Genomic DNA, 18064 nt, shown 5'->3' with positions numbered 1-18064 from the left:
TTTACCATTTCAATTTTCTGTTCTTGCTTTATTTGTTTATTTTGCTTGTCTGTTTGAATTCAATTAAATCCCAATTCCCATTTACTCTTCTGTTTGATGCAAATTAATTCCTCTTTGTTTAATTCCTGCAAATCCAAGTCCCAATCCCCTTTACATTTCAATCCATTTACATTTCTTGTCATTTAAGATTCTTGCAATTTACATTTCTTGCTCTTTAAGTTTCTGCCATTTAATTTCTTGTTCTTTAAGATTCAGCAATTTATTTCTTGCTCTCTTTACTTTCAATGCAATTTAAATTCTGCAAATCACCAATCAATCAACCAATTCTTGATTCGCTTGACTAAATCAACCACTAAACTAAAATTGCTCAATCCTTCAATCCCTGTGGGATCGACCTCACTCCCGTGAGTTATTATTACTTGATGCGACCCGGTGCACTTGCCGGTTAGATTGGTGTTATTTTGGGAGAGATTCTTGTCTCCACCAAAATAATAACACATCAAATACAAGATTAAGTCAGGAAGTAAACAAACAGCAAGCAAGCAAGCAAACAAACACAAAATTCAGTTCAAGCAAACAAACACAAAGTATCTATAATGATTTGAGTAAAAGCTATGCTCAAAATTATTTTTACCAAAGTTAAAAGAAAAAAGACTAAACAGTAATATAATGTTAGACATAGACAAAGAATATACAAAAACAATATAAAGAGTAAAAGCTATGTTCAAAATTATCTTTTACCAATATTAACAGAAAAAGTACTGTTGGACCAATTAGAAAGTTTCCTTATAAGTATCTAAGAATAAACAATATACAAAAACCAAATATAGAAAGACTTAAAACTTAAAATATAATCAGCAAACTTTACTAATATAGAAAGATGATGGAAGATGAAGACCATGAAAACTTAAAATATTAAGAAATGAAATTGCATTCAACTAAAAACAGAAAATAAACCAGCAGCAGCAAAGCAGCACCACAAATAATAAATCTAGTAGCAGAAAAAAATTTGTACCATAGCAGCAACAGCAAAACTATAGCAAAAGTAAAACAAGAAAGGTGGCCACAACAGTAGTAGCAAAAAGACAACTACCAAAAGTTTGAAATAAAATAAACTTAGGTAAATTCAATTTATGTGCATTCCATTAAAATGAATTTCAATCCAGTCTTGTAATTTAAATTTTAAATTATTTTTGGTGTAGCATAATTGATTATAATATATCTCATTATATTTCTAAATATGAATCAATATTGGTAAATGAAATTAAAATCAAATAATGTCCGCTAGATAGATTAACTAACCTAATGCAACATACTACCACACACACACTTTTCCACTAAAACACCAAATAGAAAAATAATTTAAATAAAAATATCAAAACACATCCATTGAATATTTTCTATGACAATAAATTCATCAGAAACATTAAAATTAGTATACTAAAATTCAAACAAGAGTAAAACTTCCATGTAATAAACATTTGCTTCACTTCCATTTTCACAGCACTACAACATCAAAGGGCATATGAGGGCCCTCATGATCCAGGAGATCACAAGAATAAAAATAATGAACCTTATCACGTATGAACAAAGAAACAACAAGGGAATAAATACGTACCTTAGCTTGTAGTGTTTTATGGTGAGGGTTGAGCGCCGAATGAGGGAGAGGAAGCAATGATTGAGGGAGGACCGAGAGAGAGGCAGCGTCAACGAAGGTAGGATTTACGAGAGAGAGTGAAGGCCGAGGGAGGCACACCAATGGAGGGTGCACCGACGGAGGCAGTATCGATAGAGGGTTACGAAAGAGGGAGCGAGGTTGCAAATCCGAGGAGGAGGCTTGCGATAGAGGGTGCGAGGGTTGCGACAAAGAGGAGGGTTACAATAAAGGGTGTGAGAGAGGGTTGCAATAAAGGGTGCGAGAGAGGGCAGGGAGAGAGGGCTGCAAGAGTTCTTAGTGTTGAAGATGAAGATGGGTTAATGTTCGAGAAGGTTCTGACAGTGTGAGTGAATGTTGAAAGTGAGGGTTGAGGGTTCTCATTTCTTTTTAGGGTTATCTTTGGAAAAAAAATTAAAGTGTTTGAAAAAAAATTGGTGAAAAATTAAATTTTTCGTGAGAACTCTATTGCTATGTTTTTAGGGTGCCCAAATAATTAGAAAATACGGACACGCTTTAAAAATGTGACCGTAGGAGAACAAACTAACCACGCTTCAAAAGAGTCTATATGGACACGCTTTTGAAGCGTGGTAAAAAAGCATGGCCAAATCACTAATCATTCGCCACCTTCATAAAAGCACACCTGTTTCCTTCTATGACCACCTTCATAAAAACGGGGCCGTTGATCTAAAAGTGTGGCAAGAAAAAAGTGTGGCGACATGCCTTTTTTCTAGTAGTGATATTTGCTCATGAATGTCTATTTATGTCGAGAGAAACTTGGGGATATAGTATATTATGGCTACCTGTGCAAGCTATACTTGGAGAATCCATCAAACTCTTGAAGACAATCTTTGCTAATTCTGGCACCGTCTTAAAAGCGATGGATTCTTGAAAGCATGTTTGTGTTAGTGTGTATCTACATAAGCTCGCTTTGGTTGAAGAGACTCGAAGCAGTTATACAAGAGCAATTCTTTTTAAATTAATCATAAAATGACAAAAAGAAAGTCCAAAACATTTGTTTAATGTACAACAACAATAAGATACCTATTTTTATTTGTTGCGAAGGAAACATCCAACTCGGTCCTGTCTATTTTTATGAAGAATAAAGTAATCTTTGACCATTAAAAAATAGTTAAATTGATTCTTATCTTTGAGCGGTGTGCGAAAATGTGATTTTTCCATTTACATTAACATGCGATGGATTCTCCCTTTCGTGGAATGTTAAGTTGTCGTAGGGGTGTTCATGGATCTAATCATATACAGATTCACATTATTTATCCACATCCGATCCGCAAAATGATCGAATCGGATAGGATTCGATCCGCACTCTTAAAGATTAATAATTCAAGAAAAATAAATAAAAGTAAAGTGCCAAAATTGATCCTGAAACCATAAAAGAATTAAAACTAACTTGTAACCTTAAAAGGTGGGGTTTCATAGACAAAACTACCAAACAGTAAAAATCTATCAAAAATTCCTAAATTGCGCTTCTACTCTAACCTAATCACTCTTAAACTCTCATCCCACTTCATCTCCAACGACAATGATCACATCACACCACCACTACAACTTCACTCCCTTCAATCCAAACCTTAAGATCCTTCCTTACCCACCCAAAATTCATCCTCAACCTCTCGCTCTCCACCACCACCTTCCCTCCCCTCCCCTCCCTCTCCCTCAAACTCACCCACCCTTGTCGCTCCGCCAGAGCCCTTGGCCGCATGGTCTCCACCGCTGCAAGCTACGCCTTCGCCCTCGCCCTCACCGACATCGCCAAATCCAACAACACCCTCGACGACACCACAACTGACATCGAGAAAATCGATGAGATCTTCTTCGATCTGCAGGTATTCAACTTCTTCGCCAATCTACTGTGGACGCCAAACCGAAGAAGCAGTTCGTCAATGAAGTCACCACGTCATCAAGTTTCCAACTTCTCACGCACAACTGCCTAAACATTCTAATCTCTTTGCATCAGGATGGTGAAGGAGATAGCAAAAGAGTATAAATTCGTTTACAACACGCTTTATAAATACAGAAATGGCGATGGTGAAGCTCAAGTCGTAGCACTTAGCATAGATGGTAAAGTAGAAGAGGATTGAGAGATTGGAAGTGATGAAGAGGATTGGAGAATGGAGATGAGATATGATTAGAAATTGAGAGTGATTAAGTTAGAGTAGAAGGACAATTTAAAATTTTTTAATAGATTTTAAGGTTTGAATAGATTTTACTATAAAATCTGGATTTGGATCCTCTAAAGTTTGAATTTTACTTTAGAGAATAAAGTGTGATCTTCTATCTTTGAATACTTTCTCTTTCATATTTATTCTTGATCTCACCTATGAATCAATGGTGAGATCACACTTTACTCTTTAAAGTGAAATTCAAACTTTAGAAGATCTAAATCTATAAAATCTCATCTTTTATGGTTACAAGTTAATTTTAATTTTTTTTATGATTAAATTTGTCAGTTTCATAATATTTTATGATTAGTTTTGGTATTAACTCAATAAATTATATATATATTACTTCAGCCATAACAAACCCTAATTTCACATTTCACCCTCTTTTCGGCACTGCACTCTACCCTTGACCCTTACCCACCCCCACCCCCCCAGAGATCAGAGCGAGACACCACTCGGCCACTCCTTCTTCCTTGACCACCACCGTAGCCTGTTCGCCAGAGATCGCCCACTCTTCCTCGCGTTCATCCCTCTCCGTCGCGTTCTTCCTCTCGCCATTGTTCCTCGCGTTCATCCGTCCCTCTTCGGGTTCAGACGTTCTCGCCGTCAGTGGTACTCAGTTCCTACCACATTGCCGTCCTCCTTTCGGTTCCCACCGTCAGTCCGTGGTCCTCTGTCCTTGCCGCCTTGACGTCCTCCGTGCTTGCTGCCTTGCCGTACTCAGTTCCTGCCGCATCGCCGTCCTCCATTCTCGTCGGTTCGCCGTCCTCCTTTCAGCGAATCAACGTCCTCTGCTTCATTGTTCAGCACTTAAGGTAATTTTTTTTATGAAGATCATTTGAATTTTGTGAAGATCATTTGAACTGTGAATTGTGAATAATTGTGAATTGGTTGTGGATATAGACTAGTAATTTTTTTTGGGTCCTCAAGCTTCAAACAAACATGGCTGACAAAGCGGTTACCATCAGAACAAGGAAGTTTATGACTAACAGGCTCCTCTCCAGAAAGCAATTCGTGAGTTCGTTCACGATTCTCACTTTTGCTCTGTTTTTATGGCTTTATCGTAGAGTAATTGGGATTTGATAATGATCGATGAATTGTGCGATACATAGGGATTTATTATTATTATTATTATTAATGTATCTGAGCCTCGTTTTCTCTTTAATTGTGTGGTTGTAGGTCATTGATGTTCTTCATCCAGGGAGGGCAAATGTTTCTAAGGTACTTTCTGTTTGGGGAAAACTTTAGATTTAATTGATTTTTGTCAGGTACTTATTGGTTGGACAATTATGGTGTTTAGGGTTTTTAATTTGTTGTGTTTGGAATATGAAGGCTGAGCTTAAGGAGAAGCTTGCTAGAATCTATGATGTTAAGGACCCCAACACCGTGTTTGTGTTCAAGTTCCGCACCCATTTTGGAGGTGGCAAATCCACTGGTTTGGTTTGATTTATGACACTGTTGAGAATGCTAAGAAGTATGAGCCTAAGTACAGACTTATTAGGGTAAGATAATTTGGTTTTTTGTTTTTCTAATGTGGTTTTGGTTCGTGAGTGTAATTGCTATGGAATGAGAAACACTTTAAATGCAACTAGGATGTGTGTCTGTAAATTGTAAGACTGGTAAGTTAGTGCTTACTAATATTAATCATTATTGGATGGCCTCTGTATAATATATAGTACTCCTTCAATTCTTGTCAGCACTGTTTTTTATATTTAGATTGGAGTTGCATGGGGTGAAAATATGTTGATCTTTATTGTTGATCCATAATGTGACATGCAATTGTATATTGTTATGATTCATGAGCAATAACATTAGAGATGTTCCAAGAAGATTAATTTGAATGCTTGTGCATATTAGAATTCATTAGTTTTCAGATGAAATCATTAGCTCTTTTTAGTTGCTGTTTAGCTTCTAACAATTGCTTCCTCTTAAAGAATACCATAATTTGGTTTGCTGGATTAATTACCCCTTTACTATGCTAGAATTTCTTGAGATATTTTGTACAAGACCCTACCCTGTAGCTTAATTTACCATGCTCATGGCTTGCCAATCATCCATTAGTTCTTTTTGGTCTTAGGAAATTAGAACTTTTCTTCTTTAATTAAATCTGTGCCATGTTGCTCTGTTTTGCATAATCCTTCACTAAAATCCTGTCGTTTGTAGAATGGACTTGATACTAAGGTTGAAAAGTCGAGGAAGCAAATGAAGGAGAGAAAGAACAGGGCAAAGAAGATCCGTGGAGTAAAGAAGGTAAATAGTTGCCAAAAATAATTTTTTTTTATTGATGATTGTTCATCTCGAATTGCTCTTGCTTAGTAAAAATAGTAACCTCTCATTTTTAATATTTTCAGACCAAGGCTTCTGATTCTGCCAAGGCTGGAAAGAAGAAATGAGTTTTCAAACATGATGTTCTGATTTTAAGCTTGTTGTATTGGAATTTTGTAATGGCTATTTTATTTTATAGATTCCTAGAATGAGATGTTTCCGTATATGATGTGATCTTTTTGCCTTTCAAATTATTAATCTTTAGTTTCAACTTATGATTGAGGAGAATTCAGTTACTTACGACTGTTTTCAAATGTTTGCTGGACTGTAACATAACATTAGCAAAAATAATTATTTATCGACCGCCACGAATGGTTGTCTAAGAGAACGGTTGTGATTACACGATTTTTAAATTGGTTTACACTATCATTGGATCAAAATTTTATTTTATAGTATTTTGATCAAATGTAATTATTTTTTGTGCTTATTGAAAGTTATTTTTAGAGTTAAGTATAATTTTGATCTTTTTTAAGTTAGAAAATTTTTTTTGTCCCAATTTTTTTTCTGCGTACAAAATTGTCTGAGGTTTAACTTTTAAAATTGTTTTTATTTTATGGACGATTGTGGATAGCTTCTTTCCTTTTTCTTTTGATGGAGTAGAAATATTTTTTTATTGCTTTTTTATAGTTTTTTTGTTATGGGTAATTTGATTCAAAATTTTAATATTCAAGTAAAAATGATGATTTTAAAATTTAGTTTTAAATTTTAGGAACAATTTTATATGTAAAAAAAGATTGAAAAAAAGTTTTTTTGGTTTAAGCTTTAGGACTAAAATTCTACTTAACTTTTATTTTTAATTTAATTTATTAAAAATATTCGTTAAAAGAGTTTTAATTTTATAAGTAATTTTTTAAATATAAAACTTTTATCAAATCAAACTTTAGTGGCGCATCTTAGGAGCTAAATAGTTCCAATAGTAGAAGTTTCATCCACAGATTTTTATTATTTCAAATGCACTTTTTTTTATTCGAAGAGGGCAAATTGGATGAGCCACTCTAATCTCGGCCAAATTGAGTAAGCTCTATCCAATTATGTTTTTGTTTTTTAAACATAATAGTAAATATTTACAGTTAAATTTAATTTAAAAATTTTAATAATTAGTTAATTAAATTAATTTTTTATTTTACATTATTAAAGATATAGTAAATTATAATTTAAAAGTAAATTAATAATTAAATACTATTATTTAAGATATACTATCACTAATATAGAATTAAATCATATTACTCAAACTCTTCCCCTCTAACTTATTCCTAGTGGGTTATTTGAGAAAATTGTTATAATTCAATTTTTCTTTCGCTATATGATATATTAACATTATGTGATTACGTCCTTAATACCCTTTCTTTCCATTTCGATTGGTATGAGGTGAATTTTGTTTTGAGTATGAGATTCTCTTGTATCTAGCTTCGGACGAATTAAGGGGATGCAATCGTGTTGGGTTCACCGTTCACCTAGGGTTGTGCTCAAGTTCTCATGTTCAATTTTTGTGGTCTAGGCTCTTTATTGGGCCAGACACTTATTGGGTCTATTGTGCTATTTTAAAACATTGATAAATAAAATTACTACAATCAATGATAAAAAAAAAGTTGTTACAATCAATGACCTTAGGACTGCATACGAATCAATCAGATACTATATATCTGCATTTTTTGAGATTGAATTGAATTGGATATCAAATGTATTTGCACAATAAAAAATGTTTAAAAGCTCTTATCTCTATAAAAACGTCAATAACACCCATTTCTTTACTTTTTAAAATCTATTTACTTTTAAAATATTATCAATCAAAGTTCTCTTAATAAATAAAAGATACAAGATCTAAGAATAATAATTATAAGTTGGATGGATATTTATTTTTTCAAAGGAGTATCACTTGAAGCTGGTTTGGTATTTGTTTTCCTTTCTCTTATTGATTCTTCTTCTGTAGATCTAACAACATTTGATGGAATAGGAATGCTCTCCACTTTAAACCTACTTGCATTGTTAGTAAGTTTTTGTCTATCAGCCATTTTAATTTTTAAATAACCCTACAATTAAATAAACCATAAAGGCAACTCAAACTTAGAACTAAAATTATTAATATCAAAATTTTGTTTAAGAAAAAGGTTAATCCATAATAGCAGCATCTCAAAAGTTAGAACAAGCAAAAATAACAAATTGATATCAAATTGTTAAAGTAAAATCAATGATATCCAATTTACATACAAAAAAAATTGAAACCATAATAATTGCACCTCAAAAGTCAGATTAATAGATTAACAAATAAAAAAATTAAAATAAAGAATTTTAACACAAAAGAATTTTAACAAATAACAGATTAACAGAAAATAATTCTTTTTCTTACTATTTTTTTAAAAAAATAAACCTATGAGCATAAACACCTCACCTTATAACAGATTAATAGAGAATAAAATTTTTTGGGTCAGACACTTATTGGGTGTCAATGGATCGTCCTATGTTAGAACATTGATAAATAAAAATTATTTCAATCCATGACAAAAAAAAGTTATTACAATTCTAGACCAATAAAGTTTTTTAGGCTTTTATTTTATAAACAGAATACAACTCGTTCATACCCTTTGAATTTTCTCTCCTTTCTTTGTGAAACAGCTGATCTAAGCCACCGTCATGAGGGGCGGCTTTGTTCGTAGAGGACACTCACGGTCCCATGAACCTAGAAAATTCGGAAAGAAAATGATCAAGTGCAACCGAATGTTAAAAAAGTCAGAACAGGAAATGACAGATGTAAGTTCACAGGGGAAGAGCTATTGGTTTCCAGGGAGGAAGATTGGATGGTGGGGGAACAGGAGAGAGCACTAGCAACCAACCGTCCTCAGCGCTTGTTTGTTGATGCAGTCAAAGGAGGTAGAAGGCCATCGGCAGCAATGGAAGAAGAGGACTAAACTCAGGAATCTGATGATGAGAAAATGAATTCATAAAATGAGCACTTTGAAATAAGCAAGACACAAGGCCAGTGTTTTAAGAATGTTGAGAAAGACACTCCTGAGATAAGAGTAGAGAGAGCTGATGGAATCTGCAATGTAGTGATCAATGAAGTGGTCTTAAAACAATTAAGACACCCATGGTGGGATACATTGATAGTGAAGTTGTTGAGTCGAAGAATCTCTTTGGCAGTGTTAACCAGGCGACTAGAGGCTATGTGGGGAAAACAAGGCAGTATAGAAGTTATTGATCTTGGAAATGACTTTTTCATTGTGAAGTTTTACTCCCAAGAAGATCTCGATTTTGCGCTAATAGGAGGCCCATGGAGAATCTTTGATCACTATCTCACGATTAGTTTTTGGAAGACAAATTTCAATCCAATGGAAGCATCTATTGAGTACACAGTAGCATGGGTGAGACTTCCAGGATTAATGATTGAATATTACGAGAAGAGTATGCTAGAGAGAATTGGTAACATTATAGGAAGAACTATAAAAGTAGATTCCAACACTGCTGATATATGCAGAGGAAAATTTGCCAGGCTGTGTGTGGAATTAGATCTCCCAGCACCCTGGTTTCACATTATTCCATTAATGGGGGTGAAGTATGTTGTGGAATATGAAGGCATACATAATATTTGCTTTTCTTGTGGAATGGTAGGGCATGAAAAGACCAACTATCCCAAGAAAGTCCAAACCCAGAAAGCTCCAGAAAGCAATAATAGTGGAACTGAGAAAAATTAGGGTAGCCGAAACGACGAGGGAGAAGAGGGTAAAATTGGAAATAACTGTGTGGACAAGGGCAAAAAAATCTTAGAAAGAAATGAGGATGAAGCTTACGGCCCGTGGATGGTCATTCAGAGGACAACGCGTGGAAAGAAAACTGGCAGAAATGTAGAGGCAGCGAGTAGTGGAGGAAATGGAGCAAGAGACAATCAGAACGTATGGGTTAGTGGTAGTACGAGGTTTGATGCTTTGCAAATGATAGAAAAGAAGAATTCAAATGATGAGAGAATAGCTGCCAATCATCACAGTAAAAGGAACCCCATGCCTAATAAGACAATTACCCAGTCCCCATTAGAGACACTTAACCCGAAAAACAAACAGCCCAACCCAAGGCCCAATTTGGATAATAACACTAAAGCCCTAACTCTAGCTTTCCAACAAGAGATCACATCTGGCCCATCTTCTAGTAAGCCACAAAAGACTAATAAGGACAAGAATAAAGGAATATCAACTGAGTCCTCTAATGTTCTCCCAACTGTTAACCCAAGTTGTGAACCCAACTCTATGAATCCCACTACTACCAACACAAATAGACTACCCCTTGTCCCCAATAACCATAGCAACAACTTCATCTCACAACCCCCATCCCCTACTAATCCCTCTCGTACCATGAACAACATGACCCCCAACATATGCTCCCAAGAAACAGTCATACCTGAAACTTTACCAATGGATGAGGATGTGGAGGCTGTGGAGAATCCTGAGCCAGAGCCACTAGATTTTAGCTCCTTAGAACCAGAGCTTATGATGGAGGCAGCCAGAAAGTATGAAGAAGGTTGCCAAAAAGGATGTACTGGACAGGACGACATAATACAATTAGAAGGAGAGCATATTTATGGAGCAAATATGGACGCAGGACTCCTCGGAGAGGAGGGTATGTTGGAGCCCATGGTGTAATCTGGGGTAAGATCCTCTTGTAGACTAAAATAATTTTTATGTCCTGGAATTATAGAGGAGCGGCTAGCAAGGCCTTTAGTCGCACTCTTAGAGAATTAACCAAGGTGTATAAACCTGATTTAGTTATTCTTATGGAGACTAGATGTAGTGGTGATAATGCAAAAAAGGCTATTAGAAGTTTTGGGTTTAATTTTTATCATATAGAAGAGGCTCAGGGATATAGCGGAGGTATTTGGATTATGTGGAAAGATCCGGATTTGGACATAAGAGTTGTCCAATCCAAAATGCAATTTGTTCACATGATTATGAAAAATGGCTCTAACGAATCTTGGGCTCTAACGGCTGTGTATGCTAGCCCTCAAGAATCAAGGAGAAAGGAGTTATGGGTAGAGTTGAAGAGGATAAGTGTTACCTTAACTGGAGGGTGGCTAGTAGTAGGAGACTTTAATGATATTGCTCACCCAACAGAGAAGCAAGGAGGTAGTAGAGTTGACTTGGGTGCAAGATCTAAGAGTTGGATAGAAGGTTGTTCACTCATTGATTTAGGAGCAGTAGGAGCCAGATTCACTTGGAGAGGCCCCCAGTGAGAGAAACTAGACAGAGTTTTCAAAAGACTCGATCGAGCACTCTCTAATACTGACTGGGGTTTGATGTTCCCGGATGCCAGAGTTAATGTGTTAGCCAGAACAAATTCTAATCATCACCCGTTGCTGATCAATACAAAGCCTCAAGCTAATACAAGAATAGAAAAGCCTTTTCGCTATGAAGCCATGTGGAGTATGCACCCTGGACATAAGGAATTCATAAAACAGGCTTGGGACAGCAACCAACCACTGACAATAGTGCTTAATGAGACAACGAGGCAACTGATAAAGTGGAATAAAGATGTGTTTGGACATGTTGGAAGGCAGAAGAGAAGAATTATTAACAGGATTGAGGGCATACAAAGAGCTTCTAGCTATGGGAAAAATCCATTCTTAAAAAAACTAGAGGCGAAGTTAAATGAAGAATTAGAAGACATTTTAGACAAAGATGAAGTTTTGTGGATGCAGAAGTCTAGAGATCTTTGGGTGGTGGATGAAGACTACAATACCCAATACTACCACACTAGAACAGTTATTAGGAGAAGAAGGAATAAGATCTTGAAATTGAAAGACCAACAAAGAGATTGGATCGAAAAAGATGAAGATTTGAAAAGACATGCCATTGAGTTCTTTAAATGCTTATATGAGGAAGAAAATGAAACTGGCAGTGGCCTTGTGACCCGAAGCCAATATCCTCCTTTGGAACCTAGCATCAAAAAGCAGATTTACAGGAAAATCAGGGAAGAATGAAGTGAAAGATGCAATTTTTAATATTGGTTCGCTGAAAGCGCCAGGACCGGATGGATATCCAGCCCTCTTCTTCAAAGAAAATTGGGATATTGTTAAGCAAAATGTATTCGATTATATCCAAACTGTGTGGTTAAACCCAGACACAATAAGAGACAACAATGCAACCCTTATAATCCTTATCCCGAAAGTGAAACAGCCGGACTCAATCACCCTTTTTCGCCCCATTTCGTTGTGCAATGTGACTTATAAGTGTGTATTAAAGATAATGGTAGAAAGGCTCAAACCGACCTTGAAGGATAGAATTTCTCCGTATCAGTCAAGCTTTGTTCCAGGGTAGGGTGTTACAGATTCAATTGAAAATTTCCAACGGTAATAGTTTCATTAATAGCTCCTTAATTTTCACCCCAATCTTTCTGTTTTGATAATTCTAGTTGTTCTGGTCAGGAATATTCTGGCCGTTACCGGTGTTGTTTTCTTCACGAGGGTCCTTGGACCTTGGATGAATTGCCATCTTGAGCGGTTTTTTTTTTCTCGGAGGTTGTTTCTCCACTTCTGGACATCCTTTTACCTTGTCCTCGTACCTTCCGCAATGGAAGCAAATCTGATGAAGACCTTCATAAACCAAATGAAATTCCTTTCCAAAAATCGTAAAGAATGAAACTAGTTGATTTCTCAGGTCAATTTCTACGCAAATGCGAACAAACTTACCTCTCGAGTGAATGGAGGTGAGTTCATCAGCGTGGAGCATAGTACCCATAGTTTTTTCTAACTTTTATAAGAAAAAGCTGTTGTAAAACTTTGCCAGAAGATTTGAAATTTTGACCTAGATAACCACTTTTTTCCCTCCGTTTCCTGGGGCATGAATAACAGTCTCCATCTTTAGGTTAATATGTAATGGTCTGCAATCATCAAGGCCCCTCGAAGAGAGCATGTACATAGTCATCATGGTTAGAAAATCTAACCAAGAAGAAGCCACATTCCAAATCCATCACTCTGACAGCCTCCTTATTAGCCCATTGCCTAGTGATCCATCTTTCCAATTGTCAGCAGATTGATATTCTTCCCCAAGGGTTTAACGATAAGAGTTTGTTTTCAAAGCTTGCATTAATCCTCATATTCCTCGAGAGTCACCTCGATATTAGGCATGGAATTGAAGGGAGCTTGATCACAACCCCCCAACTCAAGTGTTTCATTATCATAGATATACTCTTTAGCCATCATTTATATTATCTCTTCTGGGTTTAATTTCTCAATCCCATCACCTACTAGTCCGTTCCTATAAGAGACTTTAGGGAGTTGCGTAGGTAGCGTTTCCGAAACAACCTCAACTTCTGGTTCAGCTTCAACCTCATCCATGGGGTCTTCATTTTCCTTAGTTGCTTTGGGTTGGGGGTATCATATCCTCCATATCATCAGCAGCTTGTTCTGTCGCATTCATCTTTATTTTTTTGATACTCTTTGTCACTAGATCTTCTTCTTCCGGTGATCTCTTTTTTACTTTTTTATGGTATGAATTTGACATTTTATTTTTTACTTTCTATTTTTTTAAAGAACATTTATCTTTTATTTTTACTAAAATAGGGAAACTCAAACCTGCGACCTCTAAATGAGTATGGGAAGACTATACGATTTGAGTTATAACTCATTGGCTAAAGAACATTGATCTTACTAATGACCAATGTCAGATGAATATAATTCCTCCGTAATAATTGTTTAATTTGTTTCTTTTGAAACTTTAAAGTATTTATTCAATTTACAATTTTAGGTAGTATTTTTTTCACATTTACTCTTAATGGTGTATAAATATGTTATAGTATTAATTGTGTTCATTTATTGAATTTTGTACTTTTTTGGTGATATAATTTGATCTCCTTAGTATTTTTTTTTTACTATCACTACTTGAAACATGGCCATTAATGTTGATCTTTCGTCAAATTTTTTTCAAGGATATTAGCATCAAATTTATTATTAAAAAGTTGGACGTAAATTATTGATAGGGATAAATGCAAAAATATTACCGTTGGATTGTTCAACTCCAATTCTATTGCAAATATTACTGTTAGTTTTTGCAAAAACTCCACTTGATAAGTTAAAGCTTATACCTAGAATCAAGAACTACTGTAATAAAAATCATCATATTTTTATTCTTTTATGTTGTCCTAATACTTATCATACTTAGACTTTATTTTTTCAGCCATGTCTAAAAATACCAAATCTAAACTCCCTATCCAATGCTTAAGTGTAGATAATATTTTACAAAAGTCATTAAAATATTGAGAAGAGGTCATAAATGTTGAACTAGAAATTTTGTTGATTACATCATAAAATATTTTTAAGAACTTGACAAAATGTCTTGCACGCTTCTAATCTTTAAACTTAAGGATCCCACTAGGCACCAACCATCATAGCATATTCCACATCTTTCTCCCCCAACCGTTTAAGTGCATTTTGAAATTTCAAAGCACTTTCAAGTTAAAAAGGTAGAGTTCCATTAGTAAGAACATCTAAATGCATAATACCTTTCTCTTGAATTTTAACTTCTTTAATCATAGTCTTAAACTTCTCCGTATGATCTAGTGATGCATACACATGCCTAACTGTATTTCTAATCCTTAAAATTGAATTATATATTTCTTTCAATCCATCATTCATAACAACATTTAAGATATAAGCACAACATCTAACATGCAAAAATTTGCCCTTCAATGGATGAAGTTTCAATCGTCTATTCTACTTTTTAAGTAAGAAATAGTAACATCATTTAAACTAGCATTATCAATAGTTACAGAAAAAATTTGGGATATCCCCCATCTCAACAAATATCTCTCAATCTTCCTACCAACTGTTTTTCTTTCGTGATTCTTGATAGCACAAAAATTCAGGATTTTTTTTTTCTGTAATTTTTAATTAGCATTAATGTAATGAGCAGTAAGACAAAGATAGTTCAAGTTTTGCATAAATGACTAGCAATAAGTTATCAAAAAAATATTTTGATTTAGTTGATTAAAAACATACTTCAACTTAGTTTTTTCATTCAAATAAAGTTTCCAACAATATCTAGTAAATGTGATCCTCCTAGAAAGTAGAAACTTGGGTTGCACACAAATCATATAATAGCAAAACCCTTCCACCTCAACATACGAAAAAGACAATTCACCCATAATAATCATTCTAGCAAGAACTTATCTACAAAGATCAATATAAAAAGACACAGTAGAAAGTGAAATACCTATCCCTTTTCCGAATTTTTTTATAATGTCTTGAAAACAAAGAATCTTTTGAGTAGGATTTAATGTCTCCTTAGGAAACTTTTTGCACTACGACAACAAGTGATTTTTCATATTACTAGTGTCATTTTTATGTGTATCACAAATATAACTAGCCACACACCAATTGTATTTAGTTTTAGGGTACTGTGGATTACTAGTTTTATCTTTAGTAAAGTGATCCCAAGTCTAAGACAAAGGTCTATAAGGCTTTCTCTTACCTTTATTGGTCTCAATTTTAGTACTAATGGTGTCATCAATAGGAGCTTCTTCAATAGTCCGCCTCTTCCCTCGACCTCTATTAGCAAGCTTCCTTGTGTTTCTATGAGGAGTAGTGCAGCAGGTAATGTAGTTGAGAATCTCACACTTGTAAATTTATTCAGAAGAGAAATACCAATATTCTCACTTGAATTGATACCAAACTACATAATTATAACAATTCACAGAATCATAAAAATAGAATTAAAAATTAAAATTGTAATCACAGAATCATTAAAAAAAAAAAACAGTAGAAGCACAACAAAATACTCAATAGGTTGAACAATAATCAATAATAAAAAATCAACAACAAAATAAGTTGAACAGAAATTAAATAAGAAATTGAATTAACCTGACTTGAAGGCTCCATTGTTGAGGATTTGATGATGTAGACAGAGAGTGGCTGAGTTGAGTGTAGGGAGGTCTTATTATGCATTGAGGACATCGACGTCTGGTGCGTGCTGCTCTGTGCGGGGAGGACGATGGCGTCTGCTAGTGCGCGTAAAAAGACAGCGTGGAAGAGATGGCATCTGCTGTTTATGGAGGAGATAACGGCTGCTGTGCGTCGAGGACAATGGTGGCTGCTAGTGCATGGAGAGAAAAGCACTACGAAGAAGGGAGGGAGAGAAAGGGCCGCGCTACCGCGATGGTGCTGTCCAGTGCCATCGATGGCGGAGAAGAGGGAAAAATTTCAGCATAGTGAGGAGTTGAAAGGGGATTCGATGTTGTAGAGTGTGGGAGGAGTTTTCGATATTGAGAAGTTAGAGAATTAGAGACTGGAGATTAAGGTTACTAATGGCTGGGTTGGTGGTTGGGGGGATGGGGGAGGAGAGGTTGTTTTATTTAGGATTTATAAGAAAATCAGTTAGTTTCAATTCAATTAGAGTTTTTCTTATTCGAATCGAAAATAAAAAATTTGTTTTATTTAGGATTTATAAAAAAATTAGTTAGTTTCAATTCAATTAGAGTTTTTCTTACTAAAATTGAAAACCAAAAATAACTGCAAAATGTTTTTTTTTTAATTTTATCTATTTTCAATTTGTTTAGTTATTGGTTTTTTGGTTCAATTAATCGGTTTTATTTGGTTTGAATTGATTTAAAACACCGCTATTTATAATAGATATAAACACTAATCAGACACTATATTATAGAGTTTGCATATACAACCCTCCAACTACCAACGTGTTTCACTTTCACATATATGCGTTCCCAATCTCCCCAAGTTTCCTAATGTCTTCTTTAATTTAAAGCCAAAAGTAAAATGCTTGAAAGTCAGATGCCAAATTCAGCAAGATCACTCCATACGGAAATATATATATGATCCATTTATACTTACAAACTTGAAATATTAGTGAAGCTACATTCCCTTATAAAGTGTTCTCGTACCTAACTATATTAGTTCGCAAACTTTTTGCTTCCAAATAGTAAATACCCTTTTAAAGTGTTACTATATATGTTAATGTTCGTATGATACCAAAACTACTTTGTACAATTTTATATATATTCCATCACTATATATTTTTACTATATATGTATGTTCTTCAAAACTACGTGGATAACCACAAATAACAAATATTATATTAAACCTAACTTAAGTTCAGTAGTAATTTTTTTATAGTAATAAATTAGGAGTTCTATATTATCTTCCTAACACTTAAATAAGTAAAAAAGTCAAAAAATCTGTTACTTTTTTGAAAATATAAAAAAATAAAAATTCAAAATTTTTATTTAAAAATTAGAAATAATATATTGGAGAATGAATTAGAACTCTTGATCATTTTTCTCTTTTTATATTATATAATTGCCTATTTTTTAATTAACAGATTATATATAATTATCTATTAAAAAAAATTAGGCAACATTAATTAATTACAGACTTACAATAGTAGTAAAGATAAGTTTACACAATCAATGAAGTTTTTCTAAGAATAAAAATTTTCTAATTATTTTCTCAATAATGTGCGTAATTATAACTCCATAATTATTTCATACTTAGGAAAAAAAACTAAAAATTTATTTTATTTAGATTAATTAATTGTTACGACAATTAATGAATGTTAAATAAGGTAAATTATTGTTGTTTTTGGCTGATTTTCTTTAATTACCAAATATTTCTGTAAAGGAAATATTTTTTAACCTAAAAAATAGTATCACATAATCAAATGATGGATATCATGTAAAAACTACAAAAGAAGAAAACAATGAATATCTTTATATTATTACAATTATGAGATCAGGAGAAAAATGCGTGTTAGAAAAATTACTTGCTCTTTCTTTAGGTTTGTATTACATCACTATTAACAATGTGAAATCACATGTCATAGTAAATAAGAACTTTACAAATACAAATATATTTACAATTTGGCATGACCGGTTAGGTCATCCGGATTCAATTATGATGAGAAGAATTATTGAA

The 18064-nt window shown here is 34.2% G+C and overlaps 2 protein-coding genes and 1 pseudogene across 2 annotated transcripts; all 3 read left to right on the top strand.

The window, feature by feature from the left end:
* The first annotated feature begins 4222 nt into the window (after positions 1-4222).
* Positions 4223-6515, top strand: LOC130960575 (40S ribosomal protein S24-1-like; annotated as a pseudogene).
* A 2278-nt stretch (positions 6516-8793) lies between these two features.
* On the top strand, positions 8794-9851 carry LOC130963034 (uncharacterized). The gene is made up of 2 exons (XM_057889183.1): positions 8794-8910; positions 9129-9851. Exons 1-2 carry the CDS (start codon positions 8794-8796, stop codon positions 9849-9851), a joined length of 840 nt encoding a protein of 279 aa, XP_057745166.1.
* Positions 9852-10921: 1070 nt separating this feature from the next.
* On the top strand, positions 10922-12124 carry LOC130963033 (uncharacterized). Its single transcript, XM_057889182.1, has 2 exons — positions 10922-11373; positions 11458-12124. The coding sequence occupies exons 1-2, from the start codon at positions 10922-10924 to the stop codon at positions 12122-12124; spliced, it is 1119 nt and encodes a 372-aa protein (XP_057745165.1).
* Positions 12125-18064: the final 5940 nt, after the last annotated feature.

Source organism: Arachis stenosperma, chromosome 2, assembly GCF_014773155.1.
Source record: "Arachis stenosperma cultivar V10309 chromosome 2, arast.V10309.gnm1.PFL2, whole genome shotgun sequence".
NCBI classification, from domain to species: Eukaryota; Viridiplantae; Streptophyta; class Magnoliopsida; order Fabales; family Fabaceae; genus Arachis; species Arachis stenosperma.
Note: the sequence above shows the minus strand (reverse complement) of the source record. Positions and strands in the feature narration are given on the sequence as shown.

Bases quoted from the DNA above. Each gene is read 5' to 3' on its own strand.
- LOC130963033 (XM_057889182.1), top strand. From the start codon at position 10,922: ATGGAGACTAGATGTAGTGGTGATAATGCAAAAAAGGCTATTAGAAGT. The intron at 11,374-11,457 runs GTGAGAGAAACT...CCCGGATGCCAG, and splicing joins TTCACTTGGAGAGGCCCCCA to AGTTAATGTGTTAGCCAGAA.
- LOC130963034 (XM_057889183.1), top strand. From the start codon at position 8,794: ATGAGGGGCGGCTTTGTTCGTAGAGGACACTCACGGTCCCATGAACCT. The intron at 8,911-9,128 runs GTAAGTTCACAG...GAAATAAGCAAG, and splicing joins CAGAACAGGAAATGACAGAT to ACACAAGGCCAGTGTTTTAA.